The sequence below is a fragment of the Hipposideros armiger genome, unplaced genomic scaffold (genome assembly GCF_001890085.2).
Source record: "Hipposideros armiger isolate ML-2016 unplaced genomic scaffold, ASM189008v1 scaffold_44, whole genome shotgun sequence".
Classification (NCBI taxonomy): Eukaryota; Metazoa; Chordata; class Mammalia; order Chiroptera; family Hipposideridae; genus Hipposideros; species Hipposideros armiger.
The window spans coordinates 2,949,714-2,971,916 of record NW_017731394.1 but is presented as its reverse complement, the minus strand read 5'-3'; the positions used below and the strand labels follow the sequence as shown (position 1 = coordinate 2,971,916).

At 38.4% G+C, this 22,203-nt stretch overlaps 2 protein-coding genes across 2 annotated transcripts in view; one reads left to right on the top strand and one right to left on the bottom strand.

Moving 5' to 3' along the window:
- Window positions 1–2,586, bottom strand: part of PDHX (pyruvate dehydrogenase complex component X) — a 78,345-nt gene extending 75,759 nt beyond the window's left edge. Inside the window, exon 1 of the mRNA XM_019639555.1 lies at window positions 2,353–2,586. Coding sequence (XP_019495100.1) covers window positions 2,353–2,563 — 211 coding nt within the window. The 5' untranslated portion in view covers window positions 2,564–2,586. The remainder of the gene's footprint in view (window positions 1–2,352) is intronic.
- Window positions 2,587–2,754: 168 nt separating this feature from the next.
- On the top strand, window positions 2,755–22,132 carry APIP (APAF1 interacting protein). The gene is made up of 7 exons (XM_019639437.1): window positions 2,755–2,932; window positions 10,037–10,137; window positions 15,045–15,093; window positions 16,297–16,414; window positions 17,855–17,990; window positions 20,725–20,892; window positions 21,502–22,132. The coding sequence occupies exons 1-7, from the start codon at window positions 2,876–2,878 to the stop codon at window positions 21,599–21,601; spliced, it is 729 nt and encodes a 242-aa protein (XP_019494982.1). The 5' UTR covers window positions 2,755–2,875; the 3' UTR covers window positions 21,602–22,132.
- Window positions 22,133–22,203: the final 71 nt, after the last annotated feature.

The following is a 22,203-nucleotide window of genomic DNA, read 5'->3' as shown; positions in this document are numbered from 1 at the left end:
TCTTTTCTTAAAATGTGTATACATTTTTTTCACACCCCTGGTATACATATATATCCTCTTCAGTTCATTACCATCATAGCTGTGTGGCTTTGGGAGACCCACTTAAATTCTCTGAGCTTTAGTATTTTTGTCCAGTGAAATCAGTTAATGCCAACTTTACCAGGTTGTTGTGGAAAGAGAATAGGAATTCCAGGAAGTGCTAAGCACATAGCATATGCCATAGCTCATAAAAATGCTGACAATAAACATCTTTTATGGAAACCAAAACTCCAAGTGTACTTCCATCTAACAGATGTTTAAATCCTGGATAGATACGTGAGGAAAAAAAGGAAATCATTCAATAATTTATAGTGTATTTATAGTGATCTAGTGTATAGATCACCAAATAATTGCTTAGTTTTATGAAACAATTTCTACCAAACTCAGAAAAAAATGAACAAACAGCATGTAAAGTCATGCTTTGTAAAACAGATAGCTCGAGAATAGCCACATGTATTCAGCATGGCAAAACAAAAGCTTGTAGGTGAAAAAGTCAGGAGACAAATTTTGGCTCAGTATTAGAAAAAACTTCCAAAACTTCCAAATAATTTAGAACTATTTAACAACACACCGCTTCTGTGGTAGGCAGAACTGACATCCACAGCCTCCCTACTCCCAAAAGATGTCCAGGTCCTAACACCCAGAACCTGTGAATGTTATGTTACATAGCAAGAGGAAATTAAGGTTGCTAAACTGCTGACCTTGAGACGGGGAGAGCATCAGCATACTGTATTATCCAGGTGAGGCCTATGTAATAAACACAAGGGTCCTTATATGTGAAAGAGGAAGGCACTAGGAAACTAATACAGCTTCCTTGGGATATAGTGTCCTCTCCCTTATAGATGATGTTCAACCAGAGTTAGACAAATTCTTCATGGTGTGTGTGTGGGGGCGAGGGGTGGGGGTGGAAGGAGGGTAGGTAAAATGTCATGATATTATCAGATAAGGATTGCAGTAAGTGAGTTTCTAAAGACAGGAGTCCTTAAACTGGGTCTAAGGAAAACACCTAAACCTGCATGAACATTTTTGTGTGTAACCACATATGCCCTTTCTCTTAGAGGATCTAGAACATTCAAATATTCTCAAAAGGATCTGTTGTACAAACAAGGTTAAAAACACTCTTCCTAGATTACTTCCAACACTGAACTTATACTATTCCATGATTTTCTAAGGCAGTGAGTCTCAAAGTGTAGCCCATCAAAAAACAACATAAAACATCAAAACTCATCTAAGGCTGTCTGTAAAATGCAGATTGCTGAGCTCCAACCCAGACACAATCTCTTGAGAGTTGTAGGCAAGTTCAATTTTAACAGACTGGGGGAGGGAGGAAAGGGAATGCTATATACAGTTAAAGAACCACTGTTCCAAGTAGTATTTTATGAAACATTAATCTGAAAAAACTGAAATAAATTGTTCCCATCACCAAAGCTTTAGAAATCTCAGTGAATTCATCTTACCATGTGACTATGTGTAACTTGTTTTTTTCTGGGCCTCAGGCAGCCCAGGATAGATATGTAGGCAATGTTTACTGCACATAATTTTTTAGATTAAAATTCATTCTGTGGAGTGGCAATGTTTGGCAGGTAATGCATCACTTTAAAAAAAGTTAGCCCTATAACCCCACCCCATCCTATGTAAATAAAAATACTATATTACTTACTGTAAAATACCAGAAGAATTGTTAATTGTGTCGATATCATTACTAAAAGCCAGTTTTCTACAATAAACTTCATGGTATGATTCCCATCCTAAATTTTCACGCTTTCGTGCTCATATTTTGCCAGACCTGTCTGTGATGAGGTAGGCATTTGCAAATTAAGTACTTTACTAGTTGCCGGGCAGCCCGAGTGGTCTAGAAGAAAAGATCTTCCAATAGAGACGAGCCAAGAGAATGAATAATACCAGCTACGAGTGGCTTTTGAATCTCAGCAACCTTGAGCAGCTTTTCCCCAACAGAGATGCTTAACAGCTCTAAAGGAACCTGAGACGTGCCTAGGGGGGTACGTGAGAGAAGGGCTTTAAGGACCTATCTCCGCACCTCACAAAAAAACCCCAAATTCCAAGGCAAGGTCAAAGAAGGTATACCAACAAGGGGGCCAGAGACGGAGTCAGATTCTTCTCCCAGCTCCCAAGAAAGCCCTTGACCGCATGCACTTATCAGGCGGCCAAATCAAAGGACCCCTCCCCAAGGAAAGGCCAAGGGAACAGGGAGCCCCGAATACCTCCACACCCAAATGCAGGCCCTCAATCAAAAAAGACCCTGACCCAGGCCCACTGCTACAGAAAAAAGCTAAGCGAACCCCGGTCACTCACCCCGCAGCCACTGCGTGCTGTGAAACCATCTCCAACTAGCTCCTCGGCCAAAAGACCACCCAGTAGCCCCCTTAGCCAGCCCCAGGCCTCTCCCGCCGCCGAAGCCTAGGAGATAGCGCAGCATCCGCAGGTCACAGCCTAGCCTCCAGGAGGCCGCCATCTTCCCAGCCTTCTCACAGGCTGTAGCCGCACAGCCTGATCGCTCTGTCATCAGGACCCCTCAGGCCCCGCCTCCTACTCTGTTGGCCACGCCCCGTAAGCGCCAGCCGCGCCTTTGAGTCTTGGAGTCAAGAAGCCCTCCTAGCTCCTCCTCCAACCTCGTTGGCCCCGCCTCCCTGTCAAGCGGCTGCACCGCTGGCTCTCTGGTCAGCGAAGCCCCGCCCTTCGCCTTGTCCGTCCCGCCCCTGGGCTGCCCTCAGCGCCGCCTGATTGCACTTGCGGCCTTGCTGTTTTACCCTAGGTGGAACACGGGGAGCTAAACCGTACGAATATAGAAGGCCGCGGGGTCCACCTAGTCTGGGCCATGTCTGGCTGTCCCACTCAGAACGGAGACTGTTGCTCGCGGCGATGCGGCGTACAGGTAGGGGCGGGGCCGTCGGTGCCCTTTATTCCGGGGAGGCTGGACGCCCTTGGAGCGCGGCAGCGTCTTGGGGCCAGACCGGTCGCAACCCCACGCGATCGCTGCACACCGCCGCCTCCGTTCCGCATGCCGACGTGAGGCCACGGCCAGCGGCGGTCTGCTCCCGGGGCTGGGATATCCTACGGCGAGCTGGGCACCAAACGTTGAAAAAAGAAAACATAAGGAGAGCGTTTGATGTTTCAGTGAGTTTTAAAGCAACTTATCAGGAAGGCAGGTCAAACAAGAAAACCTGAAGCGCTGGCGTGGAAATGGAGCTGAGACTGCGAGCTCTGGTGCCTAGTTTGTGCGCCCTGACCAGCTGGACGTTTGGCGCGCAGTAGACACTCGGGAAACGTTCGTCTGGACGGGAGCTGTGCCTCGGTGGCCAGCAGTTTTCCTCTGAGCAGTTTAGATTGATTATGAGGTGAACATAAGAAACGATTCTTCCTTAAGCTGGAGTCAAAGGAAAATCCACCCTCAGGCTGCTTACACTTTTAATTTACCAACCGTTTATGGAACACGTTCTACTTGCTCACAGATACAGTGGTGATTAAGAGAAATGGCCTAGGGTCTAGAGGAAAACTGGACTAATAAACGGTTTTAATACAATGTGAGAAACCCTGCGGAAGAGGGATAAAAATTAGCCCCCTTATTCCTCTCCCACTGTTCTTTCTTAAGGCTGAAGGTCCCAATTAAGTAACAAAATGTAAGAGATTTTTATTGTGACATACTTGTGGGAGAGGATGAAATTTTTTTCTTTCCAGGCTCTTTTTCTGACTGGTCTAATAAATCAATATAAGCCATTAATAAGAGAAAATAACCAAATTTCATTATGTAGGTATGTATGGGAACCCCACAGACACGAGAGGTTCAGATACAGGTGAAATGACGCATATAGGACATTCTGAGCCAAGGATGAGGTTAAAATGCCTTGGGGAGGAAGGTCATTCTTAGGATGATAAGAAAAGCAGATGTTCAGTAATTAGAAATGTGCCTTGCCCTAAAGATAGGTCATGAAAAGTTATGTCTGGTAATAACTCTTATGGACAAGGCCCCAAATTTAAATTCTTTAATGGAGAGGTAAAAGTCTCCCCTGCATCCACAAGGTCTCAGTTGCCTTTAGCTCAAAATAATTCACATGCCAAAGTAGCACATCTTGGGGGGGAAGGGGGCACTGTTGTGAACCCCCTCAGTGTCTACAAGTATTTTGATGTCCTATGCAGCTATAGCCCATGAGCACCTCCCAGCAGTCCTCTCGGGAGCTTCCTTTCACATTCCCCTAAGTGGCTCTCCTGAAACCTCACCATCTTAACTCATCCTCTCCCCCAAACCTGTTTCACAGATGACCTTGCCTCCAAAATCACAAAGAAAATGGAAGCTAATAGGTGTCAACTCCGCCCCACCTACATTATAATGTGAAACGTTAAGGACTAGAAATTTAGAATCAGACTGCTTGAGTTCAAATCTTGCTTCTCTACCTGGGCGGTCTTGGACAATTTAATCTTTCTTAGTAAGGATTAAGTAAAGTCCATGTAAAGCCTTTAGAATAGTGCCTGGCACAAAATAAGCATTCAATAAATAATAGCTATTTTTTATATCAATTGTATTACATATTTACTTGTACCATTTCCTCCTGTCTGAGGCAAATAAAATACTTCTCTGTTTTCCTTTTTTTTTTAATTGAGGAATTGGGGGAGGGGTACAGTGTTGGGAAATTGGGGAAGGGGGACCAGCCAAGTTGTTCTTCAGTCTTAGTTGTGGAGAGCGCCAGCTGCCATCTGGCTGCCCGTCGGCAGCTCGTGGCCTCTAAACTCAAGGTGCTGTGTTACAATCTTAGTTGCTGGTGGGCGTAGCCACCATCCCATGTGGGAGTCGAACCAGCAGTCTTGTTGTTAAGAGCACACGCTGTATCCACGGAGCCATCCGGGCAGCAGCTCAGCTCAAGGTGCCGAGTTCAGTCTTAGTTGCGGGTGGGCATAGCCCACCATCTCGAACAGGCAGTCTTGTTGTTAGGAGCATGTGCTCTCACCAGCTGAGCCTTCCTGTCACCTGTTGGCAGCTCAGCGGCAGCTCAGCTCAGGCACAGCATCACTGGCCCATGTGGGAATCGAACCAGCGGCCCTGTTGCTCAGAGCTTTTAAGCTAACTCAACCAAATGAGCCACTGGGCCAGTCCCCCTTCCCTGTTTTTCTAATTCCAGCTTCTGTCTCCACCAAGACTGACCTATTAGTTAGGCCTTTGCTCTCCTATACCTTTAATCTCCCTGTTCCCTAATTTTACCTCCCAATGTGGGAAAGAAAACTCTTTATTAACCAGTTTTCCCTTGTATTTCTCTACCCAGCCCTTCATAGCAACGCTATTGAAAGAGTCCTTTGAATTCCCTGCCTCTAAGTTTCATTTATTTCTTAACCCATTTCAACCTGGCTTCCATACCCAGTCTCTTGACACATGGTTGTCAAGAGGTCATGGTTGACCTCATTTACAAATATAGTTGGCCTAGCAAAACCCCAACCCAAGATGAACCCTACTATCCATCCTTTGTAATTACACTGTGCGGCTAAACGTTGCTAGAGAAAATTACACAGCTGTGCTCACTGGCCTCACTTCATATTCAAAATTTCAACCTCAAATTGGCACTTCACACTGCCCAACAACCTGTGTTTCCCTAGTAGTTCACTCTCCCACTTCCCGAGCTGACTAGTTGATTCCTTTCATTATATTTTCAAAGCTCTCATACCCTGTCCCCCCACACTCTTCCTCAGCTGATGACTTTGCTTATACTTAAGCAAATAGGAATCATTACATATGAACTTCCTCAACTTCACACCACAGAACCTGCAGATCTGCCTAAACTTGAACCCATCTTCTCATTTCACAAAATGGAAGAAGCCCAATCCTTCCACCTGTGCTCAGGATCCATCCCCTCACCTTCTGTGGTGGTTCTCTCCCTCTCCCTGTCTCTCTTACCATGAATCAATTCCCTTTCTGGCAGGACTGTTCTCACCAACGTGTCTTTCAAGCCTCTATGTGATCTGGCCTCTACAAACTCAAAGTCTACCATTCAACACTTCATCACTGCTCTAGCCAACTGGTCTTTCTATCCCGTAAGCTCCGCAAGCACTTTCTCACTCCAGGGCCTTCACACCTGCTGTTTCCTCTGCCTGAGGTGCCTGCCTCTCCCCAGCACAAGAGCTTGTGCACACATGTTCATTATATACTGTTTTTTTTCACATCTGTTAGGCCTTAAAAGTCACCTGCTCAGAGAGGCCTTCCTTTAACATCGTAATCAAAGTTGATCTCTGCTATTTTTCTCTAAGTCCCTTGGGTTTTTCTTCCCACTTATTACAATTAATTTTATAGTTATTCTTCTGTTCACTTTATAAAAACAGTGCAAATTCCTTTAGAGCAGCGGTTCTCAACCTTCCTAATGCCGCGACCCCTTAATACAGTTCCTCATGTTGTGGTGACCCCCAACCATAAAATTATTTTCTTTGCTACTCTATAACTGTAATTTTACTACTGTTATGAATCAAAATGTAAATATCTTTTTGTTATCCGATGGTCTTAGGCGACCCCTGTGAAAGGGTCGTTTGACCCCCAAAGGGGTCGTGACCCACAGGTTGAGAAGCGCTGCTGTAGAGCAAGGACTTTGTCTTGTTCATGACTGAATTCCCAGGAAGTGCTTTGCCCATAGTAACTACTCAATATTTATGACTCACCTCCCAGTGAATGGGATCACTATCCACTTAGCTACTCAGCTAACCTAAAGAAGTCCTTGAAGCCTTCCTTTTCTTCCTTTTCTCACCCAAAGTTCATTCTTTGTTTTTAACTTCTAAAATACCTTTCAAATCCATCTCCACCATCACTCCCTTGCAATTTTCTTTTGAAACTCTTTGCACAGCCTCCTTACTGGTCTGGTCTTTTACTTCTGTGGTCACCACCCTTCATCCTCTTCTCCCCACTGCCACTGTAGAAATGTTCCAGAAACAAGATCTGATCATGTCATCTTCTATTTAAAACTGCTCAGTAATTTTCAGTCACCTATAAAAGAAAGTCCAAACTCTTGTCCATGGCATGGAAGAGCCTCTATACCCTTCCTCCCTTGCCCCTTCCTCTCCCACACTTTACCGGGTGTCTGGGGGCTATCTTTGAACTATTTCACAACTCTATATCGTAGACTACTGACAGTAATGCAGATAATTGTTGTTCATAGAAATGCAAGCTGTGTTACGGAGATTCACCTAATTGCTGCCTGGTGGATATTGTCCAGTTTTGCATTATTCGTAAATCCAGCATTCCTGATTAGTTATATGGGTGTGTGTTTGTTTTGAATTCCCTTTGGAACCAGTTGTAACATATTTCTGGTTCCCCTCATTAATTGATGGGCTAAATCATCTCTTTGACACATGTTAACTTTATATTTGTATTAAAATCCAGGAAAACCTCTGTTTGAACAATACATGCATGCCTCTATTATGCCTAAATTGAAAGAAAAAGTAGAGGAAGGGATTAGAGCCGTGATTGGCTGTGAGTGGGCATCTCACTGACAATTGAGGCTGATTTCCTTAAAAAGCCAGACTGAAAAATTGGAAAAATAAAGTACCAATTCAAAAACTTTAAACTTTAATGTTTTTAATATATACAAAATACTGTATACTGTTAACTATTCCTCCCTCACTTAACTTACAGTAGAATCTCTACTGTAAGCAGTTGATTGCAACCATTTTTAGATAACATCTTTCAAAATTTTTATTCTAATTGAAAATGATACATAACAATAATATACAAGTAATGTTATTGACATTCACAGGAATGATCATTTGTAACTAAAAACTAACTAAGCCTTTACTTTCTGTCAATTCTTGTTAAAAATATCTATCCTGATTTTTACTCTGGACAATTTAAATGACTGCATTTTTACCAAATATCTCTCTGTTGGTTCCCGCTGCTAAGTGATTATTTTTCTTGATATTGTAATTTTGTGGGTTTGAATGCTTGAATGAAATTTTATTAACAACAGCTGCCTTACCATTGTTGTTTCTGTAGCATGAAGCTGACTAATTGCGGTTATACCTCAGCACTGGAAAAGACAAAAGGGCAAAGGGAGACCCATAATAACAGACCATTTTCTATAATGTTTGCAACTTGCTGTGCAAATTGATGGTTTTAAGGATTGGAAAACTGCAGGAGCCTTCTCATTAGCTGTACTTTAATATATAATTAAGTATCATTTATATCCCTAGAAAAGGAAATAGCAAATTATAAAGGGTATGGATAACTTGGTAGATTTTGTAAAGACAGATATAAGAAAAACCAACATAGCTTTACCATTAATTTTAATTCAAGAATTTTTACTCTTTAAAATGGGAAAGAACCTGACACTGACTGTGTCACACATTGTGCTGGCTGCTTTATATCCAGTATATCTCATTTTAATCCTCATAATATTCTCATTTTATGGGTGAGTAAACTGAGACCCAAAGTCATGTAAACAAAAAAATATGGTAATATGGATTTGACTTTATGTCCATTAACTCCTGAGCCTGTGCTGAATCAGAACTTCAAAAAATTTCAACGTTCCCATGTTCTTAATTTTATATTTTGAAGTCTACTCCGTCATTTTCATTCATAATACTTAAAATGTATATGTCAAATATTAACAGTGAATTTGGAAAAACACCATCATTGCAGAAATCCAGTAAAGTAGCTGAAAATTCAGCCTGTTCAATAATAATCCCTCTTTGGACTCAGATGTTTATTTCCCCTTTATCCAGCGCCAAGATTTACATAGGCAAGCTTCCTTGCTGGGCTTTTCTGCACAGTGGGTCTATTTTACTTGGAGAGTATAGCCCCTTGGAGTCAAGCTGTGTAGGGATTTGCTATTGGATGCCCCGTTTTGAGCACACCCTAGTTTTATCCCGTGTTTCTAGTGGCTTGCATACCATCAGCATTGAAGCTCTAGGTCATCAGAGTTTTGGAAATACCTTTGGGGAAATGATGGCTTTGGAACTCACTTCCCTTCCGGGTAGACTCACTCTCATTTCTTTTATGGCCCCTGTGAGACCTTACTTTCTTGACAGCTCAGCAGTTTATTTGGAAATACTTTAAAAAATTTATTCAGCATTTTTAGTTGTTTTCATCCTGGCAAAAATGGAATTCATTGTATTTATTGTTTTTTGTTTTCATTCATTTTAACTTTAAAAAAGAAAGGGAAAACTTTTTTTCTAAAGAAATAACTTAGAGTTATATAAAAATAAGGCTCTTATTTTAAATATACTTATTGTGCTGATCATGTCACAATATATAGAAAAATTGAATCTTTATGTTGTACACCTCAAGCTGAAATAGAGTTCTTTGTCATTTATACCTCAATAAAAATAAATACATAAGGCTCGGCGTTTATTCCACCATCTATGGTGATTTAACACACCATGTATGTGTTCCTATACACACGTATCTTCATAGAAATAGCCCAGGAAGTATTAATTGGTTGTTTCTGAGTGAGCGCTTTCTATGTTATATTCTTGACTTTATATTCTGTAATGACTACATATTGCTTTTGTAATAAGAGAAAATGATACATTCATTTTGGAAAAAAGACATTTTTGGAATAAAAAAAATTGAATCAACACACAGAACATGAACAAATACCTATCATAGTATATCATATATATCATGTCGTGATTGAATAAGATGTTTTTGTGTAGAGAAATTTACTGAATATCAAGCATGTTTCATAAAGCCCCAGATTCTGTTTTATGTCAGCCATTTCAACAGACTTTGTAATATCTACCAGACATTTCCCCCACTTCGTTCTTGCAGCCTATTCCATTGTTGTTGAACTGTATGGCCCTGTACTGAATAATTCCAGATTGTCAAATAATACAATAGATCTACTTTCTAAACATTAAAAACAAAGTATGTTTTATAATAGTTTTCTCCCTCACAGTACTCTCTGTATGGTAGATTTTCTTAAGCTTCCTCAAATTGCCTTAATAGAGATGTCAACTAGAATAGTCACTTGATAAAATAATGTCTGCTTTTTTAAATCATTATCTTTTTAAGGACAAGGAACATCCAAGATACCTGATTCCAGAGCTTTGCAAACTGTTCTACCATTTGGGCTGGGTCACTGGGACTGGAGGAGGCATTAGCTTGAAGCATGGGTAAGTTTCTGGCTGATTTCATTTCTGGGAATTCTCCACTGAGGGCCCAGCTAGCATTATGTCCAAAGAACAACTGATGCACAGTTTTCTGTGAGACTGAAGGTATTTCATTTCTACTTGGAGAAATAGGTATTTGCATAACTGAGTGAAACAAGTGTACAGAAGCTGCAGATATAATAAAACCTAAGGATTTGAGAGCCACAATTTCTAATCAGAATAACTTAGTCCTCAGTCTTTGGAGCACCAACGTTATATAACATGATGCCAAGTGTGTTTATATGTCTGGAATTGTGAAGAGTCCCCTGTAGGTAGACAGGATGTGTTTCAAAGGTTCACATACATATTTTAAAGTCACTTAAATACACATTACTAGCTATCAGAAATCCTAAAAATTACATTGTATCAAGTCAAAAGAAAAGCAGTATGACTTTCTATGCACATGTATCATTATTAATGGACATAGCAGCTGCTGGTCAGTGTTGCTCAGAGGACAAAGCAAGAGGTACTGGGCTTGAAACAGAAGGAATGAATAGTATTTAATGGTTCAGTAGATTTATTCAGTGTCTTTCCTCCAACAGGATGAAGAAATCAGTAACTTACCATGAAAGTAGAGGTTGTGGAATCTCATTCTCTCAAGTGTTTTTCCTCCTGAAATGTTTTCAGAATATTATTGTCTGGAGGCTGAATGTTAAACTGAGGGACTTGATTTATTTCTTTATCCTAATTCACTTTAACAAAAATTGGGTTACTACAATATTCATATAATATTGAGTATATATAATAATGTCCCCCAGGAGGCTGCATTGTGTAAAAGGAATGGAATGTAAAAAAAAAAAAAAGCAGAACATTTTGAACAAAAGGGATTTTATGGCATAGTGTAAGACGATGCCATTGTAATTTCATCTGCTTCAAATTACCAAGTAACTCAGGAAATATTACTTGAAATGTGGGAAATGACAGGAGGAGCCCTAGTCAACAACTGTCACAATTATGTGTACAGGGATGCGCTCAGTCTGCTAAGGTCAAGCTTCCATGTGGTACATCGTCCAACCATCCATGCCTCTCTTCTCTTACCATCAACCCAATGCTAACGTGTCAACTCAGCATTTTGCAGGCTTTCTCATTATTTTGCCCAAACTTTTAAGTTGACCTGTTTCCAGCAAAGTCCTATGAAAATAATATTTGTTGTTGTTTTTTCCATTTAAGAGCTGAGTCCCAGTATTGGTTTCTCAGCTCTTTTCTTTATAGTAAGTCATATTCTAAACATTGCCTTTAGTTAACTGCTTTTTATTTGCATATGCAGAAATTGTTTGTGTATTTACAAAATATAGCTTCCTAGCAAACTGAGTTAAAATAACCATTTTTAACTGGCTCCTTAAAAAACCAAAAAAACAGCAAAGCTAAAAATAGAACACAGATAAGGGGCCATTGCAGATCTCAAGAGGGAAAATTTTTTTATCATAAAGACATAAAATATTATGTTCTAAAAGAATTTTACTAATCCATATGCTGAAATGTGTGTGGTCACCCTAAAACACACTTTGTCACCTTTTAAAATTAAATGGCTTTTATAGCACTACAATCAATTTACAGGAAAGTTGCATCATGTGTGTAAAATGCTTTTTCCTTAGATTCTTAATGGGTGAGGAGCGCCTCCTGGAGGTCATGGATGGAAACAGCCACAAGTTCATGGCACTGTATTTGGAATCTTACTAAATTTGTGTTTTACATAGTAAAGTGGGTAATTTGTAGTAAAATGTTGATTTTTCCCCCTAATATTTAAATGAGTTCATAAGCCCACATCAACTACTTCATCAACAATATTCTCATGTTATTAATGAAAGTTTGGTTTTCTTTGTCTGATGCTTAGGGCACATACATTTGGAATGAAGTAGAAACCCCACAGATTAATTATGTTTCCAGAATAATACTGACAATAAACCCTTTGGGGGTATAAAATTATTTACTGATTCCAAGGTTTGGCTGGTACCATTCCAGCTTATGCTACTGATGTGTGGTACCAAAAGATGTATATAAAGACAGCTTAAGGCACATATAAGAGTTCAATCAGAAGGAGGAAATGGAGGACCAAGAAAATAACAGTAATCAAGGCAATTCTAGGGTACTCAGCAGGTCCCTACCATTCACACTTAGCATTTCCTGTTTTCACGGTGTAATGCTGAGACGCTGATCCTGTTGCATGCTATTAGAATTAAAATTAATAAACCCAAATTATAGACAAGATAATGAAGGCATAGTGCGATTTAATTTTTTTTAATGACTAGACAGTAAACAAAAATAGATGTATTCTGAACTCTTGGGTTTTGTCCCCCTACTTACCACATAGTAAAAGAGCAGAGAGAATAGAGAAACAAATTCCAGAACTTGATATCTCTTTTTTTTTTTTTTTAAGATTTTTATTGGGGAATTGGGGGAAGGGAAACAGAGAAGTTGCTGTCATTTTTTGTTCTTCAGTCTAGTTGCTGGCCGCTCACGCTGGCTGCTGGCTACACACGGTAGCCCATGGCAACCCACTGCAGCAGGGGCTGCAGCCTATGCCGTCGCTGGCGACACACGGCAGCCCAGCTCCAGGTTGAGCTGTTGTTCAGCATCTTAGCTGTAGAGGGCAGTGTCACTGACCCTCATATGTGGAATCCGAACCGGGGCTCTCTGGCATCCCAAGCCAGTTCTTAACCATCACGCCACTCGGCCAGCCCTATTTGTTGACTTTTTGATAATAGCTATTCTGACAGAAATAAGGATATATCTTATTGTGATTTTGATTTGCATTTCCCTGATGACTGGTGATGTTGAGCATTTTCATATGTCTGTTGGCCATCTGTATGTCTTCTTTGGAGAAATGTCTATTCAGGTCCTCTGCCCATTTTTTAATAGACTTGTTTTTGGGTTTTTTTGAAATTGAGTTGTTTATATGAAGTTTGTTCATTTGCAGCATTGTTTACGATAGTCAAGATANAGCCTACGCTGTCGCTGGCGACACACGGCAGCCCAGCTCCAGATTGAGCTGTTGTTCAGCATCTTAGCTGTAGAGGGCAGTGTCACTGGCCCTTATATGTGGGATCCGAACCGGGGTTCTCTGGCATCCCAAGCCAGTTCTTAACCATCGCGCCACTCGGCCAGCCCCCATAACTTGATATCTTGAAATTCAAAATGCTTTTTGTTTGTGCCTCATCGCACCAAGTAAATATGTACTTCACTTTTAGTCTTTGGCACGTTTCCCTCCTAGAATAAAAACTCTGTCATCTTTGTATTTTTATTCAGATACCTCCTTCTTTGTAGGCGTAAATATATTTTTTCAAAACCTATTTATCTAATCTTTGAATTACCCAGAGTTGATCAATGTGTAAACTAATTTCCATTTACAAAGGCAGTAATATAATAAAAGCAGATTTGGTGTACCAAATCACCTGAGTAAACTGAATCAATGTCCTGGATTTTCCTTCTTTGTAGATGGATTTTATTTACTAGCAGACTATTTTGTACTTTATTTGGGTGTGTTCCCTGGACTGCATAAATTTCTCCCACATAAGAGGACCTACAAGTCCATTTACCAGCAGAGGTAATTAGACTATGTGTGATACACGATTCTAGAGTTTCTTCCAGGCTACACTAGGATAAAAGATTTGGATCCCTGGTATTTGTAAAGGGCCCTTTTTAACAATATGATTCCCTATCCATTCCCACTGGCTCTAGAGGAATGCCACTCTCTGGTTTTCTTATGCAACAGAACTCTAAAGCACTCTCTACTTTGTGAAAACAAATGCTTGAGTGTTACCTACTGTGCTTTGGATTTCACTCCCATTATCTGGTCCAGCATTTATTTTCTAGAACTTAATTTACCACTGTACCCCTAAAGGAACTTTTATGTCATCTTATATTTTTTGTCAGTTCCAAGTCTATAGGTTTATCAGTGACCCCGAATTTGATAGCTTGATTCATTCACTACAGGCTGTCATGGTCATTTTCACTGTGACACAGTTAACATTTCCTCAGTGGCAGAAGCTGGAGCAAGCGTGCACACGCACTTCCTTCCTTTGCTGGTATGTGGCAGCTCTTTAATCCCCTCTGGCAGTAACTGAAACTGATGAATGAGCCCAAGGACCTTTGTTGAGGGTGGAGAGAATTTAGAGACGATTTTGAAATTAATTTCCAAATCAAGTTTCAGAGCACCTTGTGGTAAATGGTAGAGCATAACACAACACAGAGCTGCAGATATAGCCATGCCTTTTATGTTTTTAACTTTTGGTCATTGTTTTTGATTTATTACCCAATATTTTCACCAGATAGATGTGTTTTTCAAACAGCTACTGTTCCACCCAAACAGTATCGTAGTGTTAATGCTGTAATAATTTAATAAACTGTCCAGCAGAGGTCTCTGAACTTCATGTTTTATAATAAGAGCGTTTAAAACAATAAAATTAACCCTGCCTTATTCCTTGCAAGACCTAGGCATAATCCTAGTGAGTGTATTTCCCCCTGATTGGATTTTAGAATAACTGTATCCCATATATGTCAGGATAAACTCTACTTACTCATGCTTAAAGATTCATGCTAAAGACTTGTGTTTTCAGATTTTATTTCTCCTAACCAGATAAAAGCCTGGTTACCAGTGATTTTGCCCCATAAACAGAAATAAAGAAATATATATGAAAACACAGAAGACAAAAGCAACTGTCAACATTTTACTGTGTCATCAGCATTACAAAGGCATGAAAGTATTTGGTATCCTTTCTATAGCCAGTACTATTAATTAAATCAAGCAGCTACTTATATGACTTGATTTATAAAGAACATTAATGATTGGATTGGAAGGATATATTTTTCTTTGTGCAGAAGCAGAACATTAGAGTGAAATAAACACCAATTTCTATATTTTGTGTCCCCAGCAATGAAATCTACATCGCTCCTTCAGGAGTGCAGAAGGAACGGATTCAGGTATGGCAAAGAAATCCTTCTTAAGCCCAAATGTCTCTCTTCTCCATGTGACTATTGTTTTCTGAAATGGAATTTATTTTAAAAGAAATTTTAGTTTTGAAGGGTGGTTGTATTGTGATCTTTTAAATAACTAATCAACAAACATTTGTCGAGTTACTGTTAACATTTTTTTTTAAGGTAATAAGTATCCTCCATGCATCCTGTATGTTTTGAACTCTCATTCAACCTCTAGAGGACAAAAGTGAAGCATGCAGTTTTGATTCGTAATAAAAAAGGACTATAACTTTGCAGTATTATAACACCATCTTTATCAGGCTAGTAGGGTAATCAGACTGCTGGTCTCAAATGGACCAAACTGATTGCTATTTAATAACAGAAAATCTATTTCAATTTAAATTTATAAAACTTTTATTTCAAAATTTTGAGAAGACTCATTCTGTATTAATGCTAGAATAATACCCAAAATCTAGTTAAAACAAACATGTAATACTTAACTTCTATCTAAGGCATAATACTTCATTAGTAAAACATTAATAATAAACCCTGTAGTTTGTAGTTTGTAATAAACCCTGGCAAATGAAATGTATAAGTCAGAAATATATGTGCATTACTGGGAAAAACCTGTGGATCTACGTAATTCCTTAGAACTTTAAGAGTAATATACTTTATTGAGATTAACATTTCTGAGTGCCAGTTAACTTTCTCAGGGGACAAGAAAATTTTGCTCTATATTTTTCCTCTCATATTATGAAATGTGGGGAAAAAAAGGTAACACCCATCTTAGTTGATGATTTCTTTCTGTAGTCTCTCTGAAATATAGTTGTGAAATTACAGGGCAAAGTTGAGAAGCTAAATTGATGAAATGACAGCAGTATCATTATGTACATATTAAATTTTCCATATCAATTTTTTCTTCAAAATGTAAAGGAAGATTTTTTAGCCCCCTTAAAAATATTTGTATTAGAAAACATTTTTATTCTCAAAATGTCTAAAAAATTTTGAGAGAGAAACTATAATGATACGAATGTTTAAAATATGAATTGAACATATGTATATATATTATCTCTCTGTTGGTGTGAGTGAGTGTGTGTGTGTGTGTGTGTGTGTGTGTGTGTGTGTGTATAAATATATATATGAAAAGGGGACATTTCTAACTGATATTGTATAAACCTTCTTTTTTTCTTATCTGCCTTCTGTAAATAGCCTGAAGACATGTTTGTTTGTGACATCAATGAACAGGACATAATTGGACCTCCACCACAAAAGAAGTTAAAAAAAAGCCAGTGTACTCCTCTTTTTATGAATGCTTACACAATGAGAGGTAGGCAGAAAATGTATTTGACATAAAGAATATCTGCAGAGTAAGCTCTCCTAAATAATAATAATTATTGGTGTAGTTAACATGTCTTGGATACCAACTATGTATAAGAACTTTAAATACGTTAACCCATTTAAATACGTTAACCCATCATCCTGTGTTGAAGGTCCATTTTATAATACACAGGAGAGGACAGATGCTCTGGGAAGATACTCCCGAATTAAACAGCTAGTGAGTCCTGGGGCCAGAATTCTAGCCCAGGTCAGCCTGACTCCATGAAAAGTGTCAAATTGACTGACTAAGTATGTTTACAATTAGATTCCTGCTCTTAGTTCAAAGTGACACCTCTGGGAACTTGTAGTAGAAGTAAATCAATTTACAGATGAGGGAGAAACATGGAGTTTTCTTCACATCAGTGGGAGGGGTCCTCTCTTTTTGAAAAATTGTGTGATAAAAGTAGGAGTCTTATTTTAATTCCCAGAAATTGTGGGAGAAAACCAGCCTGGAAAGATTGAACCTAGGGGACAGTGTGGAAATAAAAAGTATAGTAAGTACTGGCTCAGCTGTAGCAATCAAGTCATTAGAAGTTTTAATAGAGCCACTGAATGAAATCAATATTGAGTAAGGAATCGTGCTATGTTCTGTTCCAGGAAATTATCAGTGACTGCTGAAATGATAAAACTTCAGGAACAGATTCTAATAGCACAAAGGACCTTTCCCAGCAAAAAGCTACAATAGATAAACTTCCAATTGCAAAAAGAGCCATTACTGAATTTTATAGCATACAAATCCTTTTTAGGTAAATTCATTACCTCTATTTCTTAAAATCCCTATCATCCCTTATGCTACCAAGATATGGCCTGTACTCTGAAGCCTGACTTGGTAATTAAGGGTCAGACTGACCTGGGTTCAAATTCAGGTTCTGCCACTACTGTCTGCGGACCATGGACAAGTTATGTAACATCTCTGAGATTCTGTTAACCATTAAATGGGGGGAGGTAGAATTATCCCTATGATTGCTGTGATGATACGAAGAGATAACATATATAAAGGGGGTTTGCCCAGTGCCTGGCACATAGGAATCCGTAAGTGTTCGTATTGTTATGATTATGGGCTCCGTCATTATTGCCATACTTCAGACCATTGAAAAGATAGTTCATGAGCATGTGTAAAGTATTGTGAAGTGTCCTGATGCTAGATAAAGTTTCGTTTTTTTAGCTTTCCAACTCCTCTATTAGTATTTCTCTATTCATACCTCCCTCCTACCAACTGCCAATTTATTATTCCATGCCAAAAAAAACAAGTCCATAACCATATATAAATGTGTGTGTGCGTATGTGTGCATGTGTGTGTGTGTGTGTGTGTGTGTGTGTGTATTTTTCCTGCTTTAAAGGGTGTAATTTAGTTTTCACTGAGCCTGTGACTTTTTTCTTCCTCCTCCAGGAGCAGGCGCAGTGATTCATACTCACTCTAAAGCTGCTGTCATGGCCACCCTTCTCTTTCCAGGACGGGAGTTTAAAATTACACATCAAGAAATGATAAAAGGAATAAGGAAATGTACCTCGGGAGGGTATTATAGGTATTATTTTTTCTATTTTTGCTTAAATAATTTGAAAAATATGTTTCCTTCTTTTGATAAACAGACTACTGTTTGTTTGTTTTTAATGCATTCAATGGACTGTTGTGGGATCTATGCTAAATAATACCCCACCTAATATTATACTTCCATATCTATTCTCCGTGACACAAATCAGATGCCTGCCCTCCCCCTCACTTTCACCCTAGCCTCGGTAAATTATTAGCAACATAAATGATGAAACGTTTGTCAGAGCAAAATGAAGAAACCTTGGCTGAGATTTCTATAGAGATGGAAAGATTACGTCCCTGTATTAAAGCACCCAAAGAACAAGACCCTCCCCCCACCTTCACTCGGTCTGAAGGAAGTTTCACACGTGACTAAAGTGTTTGCTTCGTTTTGATTTAATGTAGTATTTCTAGACTATTTTCATATTCGTAAAAGTTTTATCATTTCAATTTAAGTAAGTGACTGTATTTTTATAATTTTTCTTTGTGGAAAGTGGCATAGATAGGCTACAACAAAGGCCTAGATAAAATCAAATAAATCCACCAGCCCACAAAAAAGGGGTAATTATTCATCAATCTACACGATAGCGATGTGAAGAAACATGTTCTCGGTGCTCAGGTACAAGCTGAGCATTTCACTTGAATGTGTTGGCATTCTTACTCTTGAGTCTTCTCCCTTCTGACTTCCCTAAAGGGCCTTGTTTAGAGGAAAAGAGTGCCAGTTTTTGTAAAGTGTTCTTACAGCAATATCTTATTGTTATTGCATGTAAGAGAAGGTACATGTTTAAACTAGTGTGCTGAGAATTAATTTGATTTGATTATAGTTAATATTTATTGTGTGCCTAAAGCATTCCTTGGCACTGTGAAATATCTATTTACAAAAGGTAAATATTTATATTATAAAAGAGTACATACTAAAGAAAGTATAGTCCCGTATTGCCTTTTCCATATCTGGGCTTTGAAGGAGAAGCATTATATGTGATATCAACTTCATCAACATTTGATTGTGTTCGTGAAAAAATTAAAATGGGCCAGAAGAACATGTAAAAGGATAGGGAGAGGCACAGGCACAGTAGAGAGCTTTGGAATTTTGTGGAAAAAAAGGACATGAATGAAAAGATGTCATTTCTGATGCATTGTAACTTAACACATTCGGTATATCATTTTGAATGTTTCAGAATTTAAAGAATACAATCCTTTTTAGATGTCCTTTGTGATTCTATTGGAGGCTGGCTGGGAAATCAGTAACAGGGTCGTTATTATAGTTCAGGGGGCCGTGATCTTTTATCCGAGTTTGCAGAATCCTGAGCCCAGGTTTCAAAAGAAAGGATAGTAAAGGCTGGGTGAAATAAGAGAGGAGTGCTTTGATCTTCTCTTTTATTTTTTTCAAGTCCATCTTCGGGGGAAAAAACTTTCAAATGCTTAATTCTTATCAGAGGAGGTTACCACATTTAAATATAATTGTCCTCCCTTTTGGAAGCAACATGCATATGGTAGAGCAAAAAGTACACTGTGCGATGGCCAGAGGACTGTCCCGGCTCTGTTCCTTATTTAACGTACTAGTGTTCTAACTGTAAAACGCGTATCTTGGATTGACTTAGCTTCCAGGTCTTATTTTTCTGTGAAATTATTTTGCCACTTGAAAATATGTCTGACTAATCATTATATGCTAGACGAAAATATAAATTTGTGGTTCTCCTGGCCAATATTAGGACAGATTTGGGATTAGCAATTCATTCCTTCCATACTTAAGAATATTTTATAATTATCTCTGTTTTACTCAAGTGAAATAATGAGCAAATCCATACTGTTAATGACAATGGTTGGCCAAGTTACACATGACAGCTTCTTAGCCTGTACCTGCCCTAAAGTAGCAATTTCTGCTAATACTTCAGCTAGAATTTGGGGGAGGAGGGGTTAGTTTAGCCATTACAGGGGGAGTGAAAAAGCAGATATTATATTACCGAGGCAAGAGATGATCATGTATAAAGGAAAATATGCCTGAGTTTTGACGGGTTATATAAATAACCTCAAGGATAGAGTGAATCTTACCAGTAACTAAGTTTTTTGCCTGAATGTTATTACATGAACAAAAAGGAACACACATATTCTGAGTTCATCACATATATTTACTGAAAGAAGGTGGAAATCAAAGAAATTCTAATGACACAGATTTAAAAATGTTCTGAAAAATATTATCATACCTTTAATAGTTATCTCCAGAAGCTTCTTGCTATCCTGTTGCCACAAAACACACCTGGATTTATTTATTTGCCTATCTGAGAAACTTTGGGGTCCTGCAGACATAAAGTAAAATGATTTTGTATCATTGGAAAATTCCTTCTTGATAAGTAGTTCAATTGTTAATCCTTCTTACAGTCATGATTCTGAGATACATCATTCCCAAGTCCTACTAAAGATATTATGATTGTCTCTGCTTCAAGGAAATACTTGTATGATCTTGATAATTTCTTTGTTAGGTTTTGGTATCCTGTACAGATTTCTGCCGCTTATACTTAGGATTAGAATAATGCCTGCCAAATTTCCAAGGCGTCTTTTGATACAGATATTTGTTCAAGATACACAGAATAACATGCAACATCTTGTTCACAATTTGGAGTAGCTTTCCAGATATAAAGAGAATGTCTGGTTGCTTGAAAAAATTATGTTTTACAAATGAATACTTTTATTTGTTTTCATGGGAAAAAATGGCTTGTTTTATCTTGCAGATATGATGATATGTTGGTGGTACCCATTATTGAGAATACACCTGAGGAGAAAGACCTCAAAGAACGAATGGCCCGTGCAATGAATGAATACCCAGACTCCTGTGCAGTACTGGTCAGACGTCATGGAGTCTATGTCTGGGGAGAGACCTGGGAGAAGGCTAAAACCATGTAAGTTTAAGTCAGAGAACAGTTGGGACAAGTCACCACACTCTAAATGTGAAAGAGAACAAAATATATCTTATGGTTTTTAATGAAGTATGATTTTTTTGTGTGTTATTGGTCAAATTGGTTTAAATTTCAATGGTTTATCATTATTTCTAGATATTTGACTTGCATTGGGTATTCAGTTATTAAGAAATATGTATTGGATAAGCTATTATTTGGCAAGGTGCTAGGTACTTTGAAACAAAGAAGGAGATACAGATCTAGCTCTGGGAGGTTAAGGCTGGAAGGGAGAATAAAGCTAACCCAAGTTATGTAATGATTTGTTACATTTATTTCAAAAAGTGACCCATAGTAAAAAATTTAAATTTATGTTAGTAATATATTTTAAACTCCCTCTTATATCCTGAGAAATATATAATACAGTTGCATGATTCAATAGAATTCCGTTCTGTGTCTTAATAATGTTGGGGGGAAAATAAGAAAAATTTGGTCTACACTTTAGAAAAAAAATGTGCTCATAACAGGGTTAACTTGATGGAGAGGAGAAATGTGATTATTAGAGAACTCTGTTTCACTAAAGACCTTCAGTTCTTTTTGCTTTTTCTCTTACAGGTGTGAGTGTTACGACTATTTGTTTGATATTGCTGTATCAATGAAGAAACTAGGACTGGATCCTACACAGCTTCCAGTTGGAGAAAATGGAATTGTATAAGCCCAGTGGAAGTCTATATACAGAGAAAAAATTTATCTTAATTATTACTTAAATGAAACTTAACTGTATTTTTAAATGAATTGAAAGTTTCCGTGATGCCATTAATTTGTCACTAAATGCTACACAGATAATCACCCAGTATCTCTTCTGATATTGGATGATATTTGCTTAAATTCTTGTAATTTTAAATGGCAATACAGTGGATTAAATTTTATAATGAGTATTTTTTTATGTTTATTTAAAAATCCATAACAACAAAATATTTCCCTTTAAATTAATTCCCTTTTTAACATACACTCCCCGAGGAATTCCTCTTACTCTTTCAAGTTGCTGGCGATAAAAAAATTCATTGGAAAATATCCACTAAATTATGGAATGAGCACTTTCTTGTTTTTGCCAAAACTAGTGATGAGTTCTCTGTATTTTATGTGACTTTACAGGAGCATTAGTAGTGATTACTCACTCCTTGAAACATTTTTCTCTAGGCTTCAACGAGGTGTGACAATAAAGTTTGCAAACTTGTTGCTATGATGTTGCTAACCTTTTTTTGATATCAGAGGGATTATTCATTATGAATTTGTACCAACTGGACAAACAGTTAA

Bases quoted from the DNA above. Each gene is read 5' to 3' on its own strand.
- APIP (XM_019639437.1), top strand. From the start codon at position 2,876: ATGTCTGGCTGTCCCACTCAGAACGGAGACTGTTGCTCGCGGCGATGC. The intron at 17,991-20,724 runs GTATTATTTTTT...TTTATCTTGCAG, and splicing joins ACCTCGGGAGGGTATTATAG to ATATGATGATATGTTGGTGG. The intron at 20,893-21,501 runs GTAAGTTTAAGT...TTTCTCTTACAG, and splicing joins TGGGAGAAGGCTAAAACCAT to GTGTGAGTGTTACGACTATT.